Source organism: Arctopsyche grandis, chromosome 8, assembly GCF_051622035.1.
Source record: "Arctopsyche grandis isolate Sample6627 chromosome 8, ASM5162203v2, whole genome shotgun sequence".
In the NCBI taxonomy this organism is placed as follows: domain Eukaryota; kingdom Metazoa; phylum Arthropoda; class Insecta; order Trichoptera; family Hydropsychidae; genus Arctopsyche; species Arctopsyche grandis.
This window is the reverse complement of record NC_135362.1, coordinates 10352883-10366004: the sequence shown is the minus strand read 5'-3', so window position 1 is coordinate 10366004 and position 13122 is coordinate 10352883. Positions and strand designations below refer to the sequence as shown.

Below are 13122 nucleotides of genomic sequence, written 5' to 3'. Positions count from 1 at the left end.
AAAATGTAAACATACATATATCTCACGTGCAGCAGAAAAAAATACATACATATAAGAAAAACACTGCGAAAGCATAATGACCGTTTAGCACAGCGTGAACGTCAATAACGCAACACGCACCGACGATTTTCCTTTCGCGCGATAATTTTCCGATTTCCCGACGCCGAATCGAAATCCCACGGAATCCGTACATACGTACGGCTCTGGTTACTCGCAGATTGGTTTTCATTCACAGCCTTTCGGCATAAATAACAAGAACAAAACTCAATTTGGATTTTCGCGCCGCGCGTTCAGTTTCAACGTCGGCAACTTCACACTAGGACGACTACGCTCACCGAAAATTCGCCAGGAATTTACGTTTCCGAGGCTCGTTCCGCAGATAAAGTACATACACTCACATCAGTGTGCCGTGCACGCAGTCTGAATAATTAATGGCCGAACGTCGGAACGACGAAATCTCGCGATCGAGACTTAAACCAAAACCCGATTTGCGATCGTAAAATATTCAAACCCCCAAAGCTCGTAAGCCGTAGTATCGTTTTACCTGGATTGAACAACATTATTTTCGAATGAGTTTAAAACACGCACGATCGAGAAAATGCGTACTCCGATTTGACGTAATACTCGGTTATAAACCGATCGTAATCCACGAAGTGAAACGATCTCTCACTCCGAGCCAATTATCGAACTCGATTACTATTTCGACTATTCTTGTGGATTAATAACAAAAATTCGTTTATTTTATCGAGGTAAGCCAGTTATCAATAGACTGCGCTGTGATGGATAACAAGTGACCTGGACTTATATTTTATTTTATTTCTCTAAATATACTGAATATATATATATATATATATATATATATATATATATATATATATATATATATATATATATAAACCATTTTATCGTGTATTAATCGTCAAATAATATAAGATATGTAAGTGCGTACATAATTCCCCCTCTCTATTGCATCTATCTGTGAGGCAAGTGTACAAGAGGCTTCCCACTAAAATATTTAAATATCACAATAATAATTAATCAACCTCGTAGATTTTGCATTATTTTAACTTTTTTTTAACATCCTACCCGCTGTCCCAAATATTTGAATTTGATTTATGTACAATATTTAAAGATTAAGTACAAATCTAATACATATGTATGTATGTCTCTATTGAATATCCATTATCCATATGTCTGTACGGATTAATCCATTAATTAATTAACTGTTAATTTCGTGTTTTTCAGCCTCTCGAAATATGTATATATAATGTATATTATGTATATAATAAAAATGCTGCAATGTTTGTCTAGGAAGGCGCATTGGGGTCTACCTGTCAGGCCTTCCTGGTATGTAAACTAAAATAAAATATATATGTACATATATGTATCGTGTATCTTGGCGTTCAAGTCCAAGTATTAAAATGTATGTAAAATGCAAGTAAGAGCAGAAGTATAGAACACTGTATGCTTGGCATACAGAGGAAATATAGAAAATGGAATACGTGGGTGAAAAGTATGACAAGAGTAGTGGATATAGTGGATAGAGTGAAGAGATTGAAATGACAATGGGCGGGCCAACATGGCTAGGATAATGGAAGAAAAGATGGACAAAAGAAGTACTAGAATGGTGCCATAGAGAATGCAAAAGGGTAAAAAGAAGACCGCAGGGAAGATGAGTAGACGAGATACGGAAAATGTGTAGAGTGAGATGTATGTATGAGAGAGACGAGTGGAAGCGTGTTGGAGAGGCCTCCATCCAGCAGTGGATGGTGAGCGGCTGTAGACGATGATGATATGGATGTCTTATATGTAAAAATAAAATTTTAGCTCTCAGGTTGCGATATTGGCGTTAAATGTCACACCCCCTGAATGAATGTTCACTTTGAAAAAATCTAGCAATGCGGAAAAAATCAAATGGTGCCGGTCGCGGTCGCTGAAAACAGAACCGAACCTTAACAATTGGGCGACTGTGGCAAGCATGGCTCAGAAACTGACCTTTTCTTCTCGTCATCTGGCAGGACGGGCGCGCTGGGCGGCGGCGGCAGATCGTCCATCGGCAGCTCGTCATGGGGCGGCGTGGGCGGCGTCTTGTCGAACTCGGCGATGGGAGCCAGCTCAGGCACAGGAGCCACAGAGCTGCTGTCCATCGCCGACAGCTTCAACGGAGACACTTTGCCGGCCTTCTTGACAATCGTGCTTGAATTGAGTCCGCGGCTTTCGCGCGGACCACCTCACTTCAGTGCTGACTGACCCTCGAACTTCGGCACCGACTAACAAGTCGACCGATCTCCGCGCGATCTACTTTTCAACCCACACACACACCGCGACGACGAGAGAGACCTGCGAATCGAGAAAATAAGACAATATATAAATATATGTATATGTACATATGTATGTGTGTGTGTATATGCGTAAACAACGGACAAATGACGGGGGGACAGTGTGCGAGCCGAGAGCGTGAGTTTGTACTACTGGGCGCACCCTAACCGATCCGTGTAATAACCGCTAATTTCGCCACGAGCAGCACTTCTCAAACCGAGATGGTCGACCAGTCGCGTCAACCCGCCCACTTTTTATATTAGCCTTTAATTAAATGTGCCTGGATAATTGCGACGGCCGCGCCGGGGGATGCTTGTGCGGTCACAAACGGTCGAGGACGAAATTACTTGAAAACATTCAACATCAAAATTATTTTTTTAATACATAAGGAACCTACTATTACAGAGGTCGACACTTTCGTGAAATCGCCTCTTCAACTGTTTTTTTTTATTAAAAAATACACATACATACCTATAAAGATGTAAAATGACTTCAAAGGTTCACAAATGTAACTATGCATGAATATCTCTCATACATATGTATGCATTTTGCTGTTTTGAATCAAGTACGGTATCAAAGGCAATTTTGAGATAATATTTCAACATCACCGCCAACTGACACGTGTCAAGGGTTTATGACTGAGGACACGAGAGAGCTCGATAACTTAAGCGAAGCGTATAAACATCAAGTAACAGAAAATTTATAATTTTGACGTATTCTCTAACATTAGTTTCAATCGGAGGCGCAACGAATGAAAATGCAGGGATGCTTTTTCACTCTCAATTAGAACAAGCCAAAAAATTCCAGAAAATAATAAAATAACTTTTAAATAAGCAACAATTTTCAATACATTTCATAATATTATATTTTAAGAATTGATTGAATAAATAAGAGATAAGAGATATAAAAAAAATGACTTCTTAAAGGAAGACCGTGTGAAACGTAAAGGAGGTTTGTAAAAAAAAATTAAAAGAATCTAAAAAATGTATTTTTTACAAAGTGATTTTAATATGAATCTCTTAACAGTACATCTCTGAATGGTCCTGCTTATAAATATATACATTTACTTCGATTATATGTACATCAATGCCTATATAGAGGTATAATAAATCTCAAACGTTATCTAATATATAAAATATTTTTTTCAAAGATCCCACATGGAGATAAAACGTTGTCAACTGAACCTAAGGCTAATCTAAAAACAATCTATACATGGATTAGTACTAAAAGCAAGCACGTTTCAAACCTCCACCCTATTCGAGGGAGGAAAATTGCCAATTTGCTGCGATTAAGTACGACATTAAAACTTCAAAGCCAGATATCATCCACGGCTTAAAATAAAAAAATAAATAAAAAAAACCATCCGCATAAAACGACTTTCCGATGATTCCAATCAAGTAAATATGAGAGAGTACTACAAAAAAAAAAAGAAAACCCCTCACGAATTTTCATTTCATAACACCGACCGTTCATCCATCTTACGCATCCTCTTCGAATTCGCACATCAATCACACGAGCCGTTCTATTACACCGCACCGCTTCCGGTAGAGTATCAATTGAGCGTGTTTGCTCTTTATTTCTCCACAATATTACATTCATGTATTATATAAATATGTATATAATATAAATAATACAACATATTACTTAAATATAGATCGATGTAAATGAAATTGTACCGTTATGTCATATTATATTATGTGTATTATATGTATGTATGCGAGCGGTTTAATCGTGCGGTCAAGTCGTTGCGCGACCGTAAAATTATTAATTCACACGTTTCGGAAGTTGAACGTTTAGTTAGAGAAATAGAGATTAAAGGCAAAGCTCTGCTAAAGCTCGAGCAAACAAGCTTTTGTGGCGGAAAACAAAAGGGACTCGTCGTAAATTTTCCTCGAAAGCTCGCAGCGATCTATTCCGATGTTTTATTACACACTATATAAATTCTCCGATATTCATTATTGAACTTTAAGAGCGATTTCGCTAGATACTACAGTAAAAATCAACCACTTTCAATTCAACCATCGTAAAACAATTTCGGATAAACATTAAAATATTAATATAATAATAAATATCATTGTTTTAAAAATGCGTAGAATACATTCCCGAAGTGGAAATTTTAATTATTCAAAGCTATTTACATATATTGATTGCATACAAAGGGTTTAAAATAAATTCTCACAAAAACTACCCTGCAAGTTCAATCCCAGTGGGCATTAATTTCGTATAACATTCCGATTACATCTAAAAGTTATATACAATTCGAGTAATTTTAACAGTACTGGAAAATTCTTCCTTATGTGTATTGAAAAGCTTTGAAATCGGAGTAACAATAAACATTTATTTTAAAATTTTAATGGCGAAGAAACAATATCTCTGATGAAACTAACATCTTGGAATAATATAAAATATAATATTTAATAGCGATTATGATTTCAGAAAAAAATGAAAGTCTTCCGCTTGGTCCTGCTTCAATCCATGTATTTTAAAAATACAATCAAACTGTAATTAATTCCATTACATTAATTTTTTATACTTACTAAAAATCATGTTAAATTTTTTTACCATTATTCCATATAATTCTAATACGTATGTAGATTTATATTTTTAAATACAATTACATTGACCTGTAATGATGGCATATTGACGGCCTAAATATGTACATTAGGCCGGAGGGAAAAATGCGAATTTTAATTTTTCATCGATGGTTTTGATTGATAAAATCAATGTAAAACTTGCGTTGTATCATGGGAACGTTAAATAAAAAATTCTATTGACTTTAAAAAAGGTCCAATGCCTCTAACAAACCTATTTATCTCGACAAAAATTTGAAAAAGTAGGTTTTTTCAAATATATCTCTTTTTCGGGAATTTTTAAATAAAAGAAATGCTCAAAATTCATCTATTTCAGTTAAATTAAGGTGATTATGGTCAATTTTGACTGATTAACGAGAATTCAAAGCCCCCGTTTCGTTGTCGTTAAAAATAAAAGTCGTTGAGAGCTTCGATATGTACAATATACCTTCAAACTGAATATTAACTATTAACTATTCTCGAAAAAGAGATTTTTTCGAAATTTTCGTTAAAACAAATCGATTGGTTGGAGGCACAGGGCAATGTTCAACTTCAATGAATTTTTTTATTTAACATTCCCTTGATACGACGAATGTTTTCAACTACATAGGTCCATCGATGAAAATCCAAAATTCACATTTTTCCATCCGGTCTTAAGTACATACATACATACAAACATATTTAATATTTTTAGGACAGCAATCACCTACAAGTGTTCCGGTCGCTTTTTAATACAATTCCATATTTCAACATATTTTACTTTTCATTCATTGATAATATTTTAAATGCCTTCATAACAATCGCAAGTTCATTAAACAAAAACACAATATTTATCTATAATATACCTACATACATATAATATATAATTTCGAAAGAGACTGTAAGACTGTAAGACTGACGAAAGAGTATGTAAGCATTGTTGGTTGGAAAATGATTGGAAACTTCGAAAACAGGTCAAAATTCCCATGACGACATGAGGAAGGGGAAAGGGGGGGGGGTGCCGGGGGGCGCTGGGGGCGAATACCCTCGGGGGAGCCGTCGGATTCTGGAATAATATATAATACATCAAATATATAATTTCGAAAGAGACTTTGTAAGTTTTTAACTATATGTATAGTTGGTAGGAAATCGAAAACAAGTCAGTTTCTATTTTTTTTTTTCGATTCAAATAAATAAAAAAAAAACAAATGAATATTTACTATTAGATTCGCCATGTTTAAGCTGTTTATGTTACACATACTGAGCGAAGCCGGGTAGAACGACTAGTATATAATAATCGCCTATTTTTTTTTATATATGTATGTCTATAAATATCGCTGATAGCACGATATCGAAAAAATATAAATAAAATTATCCACGTACGTATGCATGTATGTATATAAGAATCCATTTATAGCATTAAAATTCATTCACAACATACATACGTACTGATTAAGATCGAAAACTTTTTTCAACAAAACTGCCTTCAATCTTCAAACAAAAACAATCCATTCAAAAGCACACAAAACACACCACGTAGTGAGACAACGTCACGAAACATACATACTCAAATTTAAAATCATTCAGAGAAAAACAATACCGATTCGAAAACGTAAACACAGCGCGAATTACAAGAGAGGGGCGGGTCGAAGCGAACCACTTCCGGTTGTCTAGTTTTGGCGCGCTTCTCTCTCTCTCGTACAATGTGGGTCGGGGGTAGGGTTCGGCCGGCCGGTTAACCACCGGGGGGTGGGGGTCTCAGAATTCCGGTTACGATCCGGCTTTCGTACCGTGGATAGAGGAATACCGGGGTAGTGCTTTGTCCGGTGGTCTGTGTGGAACTGGTCCGGATGCTGCGCCGAGACGCCCGCCCGGATGCAGGTTCGATACGACGGCGCGCGCGCCCAAACCACCAGCCCGATCGTTACCACACCCACACTCACACACACACACACACACACACACACACACACAGATGTATATACATATATATGTATGTATGTATGTGTATATGCCACGGTAGATGTGAATGTATGTATGTATGTATATGTCGTGGGGGATAGATTGTTGTCAGTTCGGTGATAAGAGATTATATCGATGACGCTTCGATGTTGTGTTGAATTGTGCGGTTGTATATTGTATGCAGTAAATATGTATGTATGTATATATGTATGACGAAGGCTTTACTGTTGCTCGCGTATGTACATATGTATGTATGTATGTAATGTGCGGGGATGAGGATGTTTCGGGATAGGCGAATGGGCTATGAGGGTCTTTAAACTCTTATCGTTCGTGAAAATCTTGTCAAAGGTCGTTCTAAATTTGAAAACTTGCAAAGTCAGATTTGGGTGGAAATGAGGTGTCGATTGAACAATATTATGTTTAACTATCGTAAGTTTTCAAGTAATTATTTTTTTTTAGTTGATTTGAATGAAACAGGACGAAGAGACGATTTAATATATACATATTTTTTTTAATCTAATATTACGATATTTCTAAAGAAAATACTACTATTATTGATGTGAAACTCGAACTTTGAACTCGTAAATGTTACGTGAAATTCAATACATCTATTGATGCATATAACAAGAAAAGATGTACACATGTATGCTTGGAATAACAGAAAGATAAACACAAACTACATATTGTCGGTTTGCTGACATAATGCTCTAAGTCAAATATCTGAGAAAATTGACTTTTTCGAAAATCAAGAAGTTTGAAAATCTCTATTTTGTGACCTAGTCATTATTCATTAAACTAACCACTATATGTGTTAATCATTTATATATTCGATTATTCGAAGTATTAACAATTATTTTTAAGCGAGAACATTGTTTTTTTTTTAAATGCTTTTTATTATTACGAAATTATGTTCACAGTACATCTTATATCTATTTTAATAGCTACTGATCTACTGATCATTTTCTATTTTACAATTTAATTTAATTTGGTTAGTAATCATAGTATTATATTATTATAATTTTAATCTACAGCATAATAGGAAAAAGAGCTCAAAAACCTATTTAAAATCACAAGCGAGAACATAACTAACTTAATTCGTATTGAAATCTTTAAATTACGTCAAAAATAAATCAGTTGTTTTTTTAAACGACAGAGTATGTTATACTAAAACAGCCAATTTTTGACGTAAAGCTTCTGCCAATAAACTGACGATATGTGTATGTATGTATAAAAGTATGATTCTGAACAAATTAACGGCCGTGCTTGAAAATAAGATAAGGGTAGCACAAAAAGATCAATAACTCAAAGAAATTCATGAGATTGCTTATTTTGATTGCTGATCTTGATTTTCTCATAAGAAAAATTTTAACTGCCCATTCTATTTGGCAAATAAAAATAGACAATCTTTTAAATCGTTTCCGTTTGATACGTTTTCTATTTTGAGCACTACATAACATACACATGTAATACTACAATTTCCTTAAAGAATACATTACATACATACTGTTTTCGGTTATATTTTATTATTTTATTGACATATGTTGGACAGTGATCGATATCGGTGATTCCAATATTTAAAGAAATTTATGAAAACTTGTCGAAATATGTAGTAAGATCGTACGAATTAATAATTACATGAAGATACGCTCTCACAGTCCCGAGTCGCACTTATCATAAAGGCGGAGACACACAGACACACAGAAGCTGTTAAAGGGTTAGTCTTATGTCATTGTTAATTCGTACAATCCTATTATTTCGACAAGTTACTCCTACATTTCTTCATCGTTATCGATCACTGTCAAACATACGTCAATACAAGGAAAATACATCACCTTAAACACTCCAGGGGGTAAGTTTGGCCTATATTAGACGTACTAGTGCTTTTTTACATATGCAAAACTATCTAAAAATAGCTTACCGAGTTCCACTCTGTGTTTCTGCGCCCTAATACATAGTATGATTCTGAACAAATTGGCGACAATGTTTGAAAATAGGTTCAGAATAACTCAAAAAATTCAATAATATAGTAAAAGCAACGCGATTGCTGACAGATTTTTTCATACGTAAAATTTCGTCTACGGTGTATTATTATATTATATTTGGCAAAAATTAATATTCTCTGCATTGTTTTAGTTGCGTTTTTCTTCTAAAAAATAGATTGTTTAGAGTTGAAAGATTGATTATGAAATATACGGAAACAAAGCAAAACGAAATGACGATAGATGGACAAAGGAAGTGCTCGGATTGTGTCTAATAGGAAGTGGAAAAAACAATAAAAGCTGAATAGACTATGAAAGTGTGTGGAAAAAAATGGATAAAAGTTGTGCAAGATAGACAGGAATGGAAGAGGATTAGAAATACTTTCATCCAATGTGGGTTGCAAATGTATATGTGTTTAATTTGCTTTGTTTTATTGATGAAGATACTTTTACAGATATCCCATATAAACCTTACTCCAATTTTCGACTTGATACTTGCTACGTGAAAATGACATGTCACGTAGCTTATTCTATAAGTAATAATTAGTTAATATGACAAACAACATTATATTATGTTTGTTTCTCATTGTTATATTTCAAAGGTATAAAAAGCACTGAAGGAAGAGTGTATCAATATGAAAAGACGATTTCGATCACATAAAAAGTGAATATCAAAGGTGAACCGAATGCTATTTCCGGTTGACGTATATTTACAGAAGCCGTGTCAAATCCCAACAGCTAACATGAGAAGTGTAGATATAAATTTTCAGCTCACCTTTTTTACGTTATCATGTTTATTGTCTCCGTGTGATCCGGTCCAGTACGAAGATATACCGAAGCATCAATTACACGCATTTTGAACATATGTAAATACGTATAATTAAACGTAATATATTCAATATTAAGAGAGGAAAATAAACGAAAAAAAAAAACAAATGAAAATTGTTTTTGATTTTAAGCGATTCAGTTTGAATGTAAAAAATAAAAACAATTAATTTGATTTCCGAGAACATTTATGATTGTATTAAAATTGTATCGAATCAGAAAAAAATATTATATTATTCATAAACCATTTTTCTTAAGTGATGTAAATTGGCTTACATGTGTAGATGTTTGTACAGTCAAATACCGGAAAATTCTTTCAAAGCGATGCTCCTCAATCGTATGTATTTATTTAACATATTAAATTAGGAATTTTGGACCGAATTCATGCGTCTTCAGAATCTTAATATGTAGTTATACAATTAAACATATAACATACACAAAAAAACTACCTTTTATTATTATGAAAGGCAAACTGTCGACTTCTTCGTTATAACAAACATGCAGTACTGACGGTTTGGTTCAATTGTCATAACTTAACACTTACCTATCAAAACATGCAACAATATGTTATAAAAAGCAACATAATTTATTTGCAAACAACACACAACTTTTTCAATCGGTATTATTGAAATTTCAAATGGTTTAGTCTTGCTCAAGTTACATACACCATATTTAAATTGAATGTGCACTTAAAGTGAGACTTAATACGCCCCCAACTTCAATACGTTTATTTACCTGCATGCATAAGTAAGAAGGGTTTTGTAATGAAATGAGGAAACGGAAGCGAGAGCGATTTCTTATTTTTCCTTTCCTTATTTCCATTGTCCCAAATTGGATAAACGCTCTTTGCACACAACGAAATGTTCACTTCGAAGGACCAAAGCGCAAAGAAATGATGCTGATTTTCTTCAAGGATTTTTTTTCCTGAATTTATTGATTAGTTTCAATCTTTATTTTCAATTACCTAGATATCATAAAATATAATCATGAAGTAGTAAAATTTTCCAAAACTAATTAAAATCCTTGGATACATTACATGGCAAAAGGTCTCCACGGCTTTTTGACGTACTAAAGTGTGTCTGAAATTTACTCTGAGCACATCATTGTCAACACTTCAGAAACTTTTTCACCGGTGTCAATATGTTGGAATACTTAATGCTTTGTAAACTTTTCACTCTCCTGTATAAAGTCTCTTCGGATAATGTTTGGATACGGTAATGCGTCTCGTTTATGGAATTTTACTACATCTCGAGGGTGACTTGCCATAGTTGTGCGTCATAAGTTTTGTGTTGTTAACGCATTTATGTCTTCGTGTCTATTTTTGGATGTGATTGATTATTAAAAATTATTCACAGTTGAGAGGCGTACTCGAGAGCGAGGCAAAATGAAAGGGAGGAAAGGTTGAAGAAAAAACACATCCGAGATAAAAGACAGTGATCGGGATGAACGGAAAATGTCTCCATTGTGTCTTGGGGAAATCTCCGTGAAAACCTTATCGTCGACGACACCTTCAAAGCCTCCCGGAACGAATCGCAGACAGTCGTCAAGTCACACGGAATTAATTGAAGTACAAATATACTATGTTATCGTCTATTGTGCTCAAAATCAATACACACCTTCAATAAATGTATTAATGTATTAAATACTAGTGGTTTCACCCGGCTTCACTCGGTATTTGTTGTATAAACCGATTAAATATGGCTAATCTAATAGTAAATATTCATTTGCTTTTTTTTTATTAAATTTATTTGAATCGAAAAAAAATAATATTTAACGAAAGCCATGGTTGGAAACAAATGGTTTTTTATATATTATATATAAGGGAATCGGAACTGAAGTTGGAACCGGGAAGCTGAATTGGATCTGAAACAGGAATCTGGATCCGGAACTGAAACAGGAATCGGGAACCGGAACTTAAAAGTAATCCGAATTCGGAACTGAAACAGGAATCCGGATCCGGAACTGAAAATAGGAATCCGGAACCGGAACTGACACAGAAATCTGGATCCGGAACTAAAAAAGGAATCGAAATCGATAACGATATCGTCGTCATAGAAAATTAGATTCGATAACGTCACGGATTCTACGAACCAAAACTTATGTACATACAAAGTCTCTTTCGAAATTATATGTATATTAGACTAGTCTTTTTACCCGGCATCGCTCGGTATTGTTAATACAAACCTCTTAAACATGGCCAATCTAATAGTAAACATTTTATTACATTTATTTGAATAGTTTTATTTTATTTAAATATACATTTGTTTTTTTCTACGAACCAAACAAACATACAAAGTCTCTTTCGAAATTATATATTAGATATTCTACTCTATATATTTCATTTTTAGAAGACATTGAAATGACACATATGAATACGAGTATGGACAGTTAATGAATTGTGTATATTTACATGTGTAACTGTATCAATGAGTAATTTCTTTCATTACCAGATTTACAGTACTACTTTATGTATAGGTATATTAAATCTCCTACATCACGTTTATTATTTTTAGCTATTTTTATTTACATATAATAATAGTAGTGGTTCCCCCTGGCTTCACTCAGTATGTTTAATATAAAACGCTTAAACATGTGTAGCTAAGCCAATAGTAAACATTCGTTTGTTTTTTTATTAAATTTATTTGAATATTTAAAGACAGCCAATCAGAAACGAGTTACACACACATAACGAACAGTCTTTGTTACAAGCTTTTTATTATATTATACATGAGATTAAAATGGGTATGCTCCAAAGACTGGCCGCTGTGCTATAAACAAATTATGAATTATATACATATGGGGATGGACGAATGAGCCGAGCCGCCACATATACAAAAATAATGTAAAAACCACGACCCGTCTAATCTGTTTAAATATGTACATACATACTTTTGCAGTTCGCGATTTGTTCTCTTCTCCCGTGGCATGTACCAGTTTGATGGCTTCATCATCGTTACAAATATGTTTTTATATATTGACTTCTTTATTTCTTATTTCAGCTTAATCTTGTAGTGTTAAAATTCATATTTATCATTTATGTTTAAAAGACTTTGTTTGACTTTGGTCCTTTTTACTAGTTTTTTTTTTTTGCTAAGCCATGGTGACGACTTGGAGCAATTCTGTAATATCACTTTGGTGAAATAATAAATAATATTAGGTATACTCATAATATTTCAGCTTACTACCCATTTTAATTTAAATATAGAGTACATACGCGTCCACAAGCAAACAAAACTTCTTTCTTTTGAAAGAATTTCTTGGAGGATCATCAGAATTTTTATGACATACGCAGCCATTTCCAAGATTGAAAAAATTCCCATCTCTCAGTAGCTCAGTTCATCCATGATTTAATTTTTCACTCGTGCCTTTGGTATTTTTTCAACGACATATGAAAAAGCTGTTCCAGCCATATTATTTTTAATTGCAGCAAACATAATGATTAATGACTAATGATTTAAATTTTAGCGCGTAAAAATTTAATTCGCCTT

General features: G+C 33.9%; 1 protein-coding gene across 4 annotated transcripts in view; it reads right to left on the bottom strand.

Moving 5' to 3' along the window:
* Window positions 1–6777, bottom strand: part of nemy (cytochrome b561 family member no extended memory) — a 95397-nt gene extending 88620 nt beyond the window's left edge. For 2 of the 4 annotated variants that reach the window (XM_077436806.1, XM_077436804.1), the window contains exons 1-2: window positions 2425–2473; window positions 1996–2340 (exon numbers count right to left, since the gene is read on the bottom strand). In XM_077436806.1, the coding sequence (XP_077292932.1) occupies window positions 1996–2147 (152 nt within the window). In that variant the 5' untranslated portion in view covers window positions 2148–2340; window positions 2425–2473. Of the gene's footprint in view, window positions 1–1995; window positions 2341–2424; window positions 2474–6658 lie in introns of those variants that run through there. The other 2 variants (XM_077436805.1, XM_077436809.1) reach the window with 2 other exon arrangements.
* Window positions 6778–13122: the final 6345 nt, after the last annotated feature.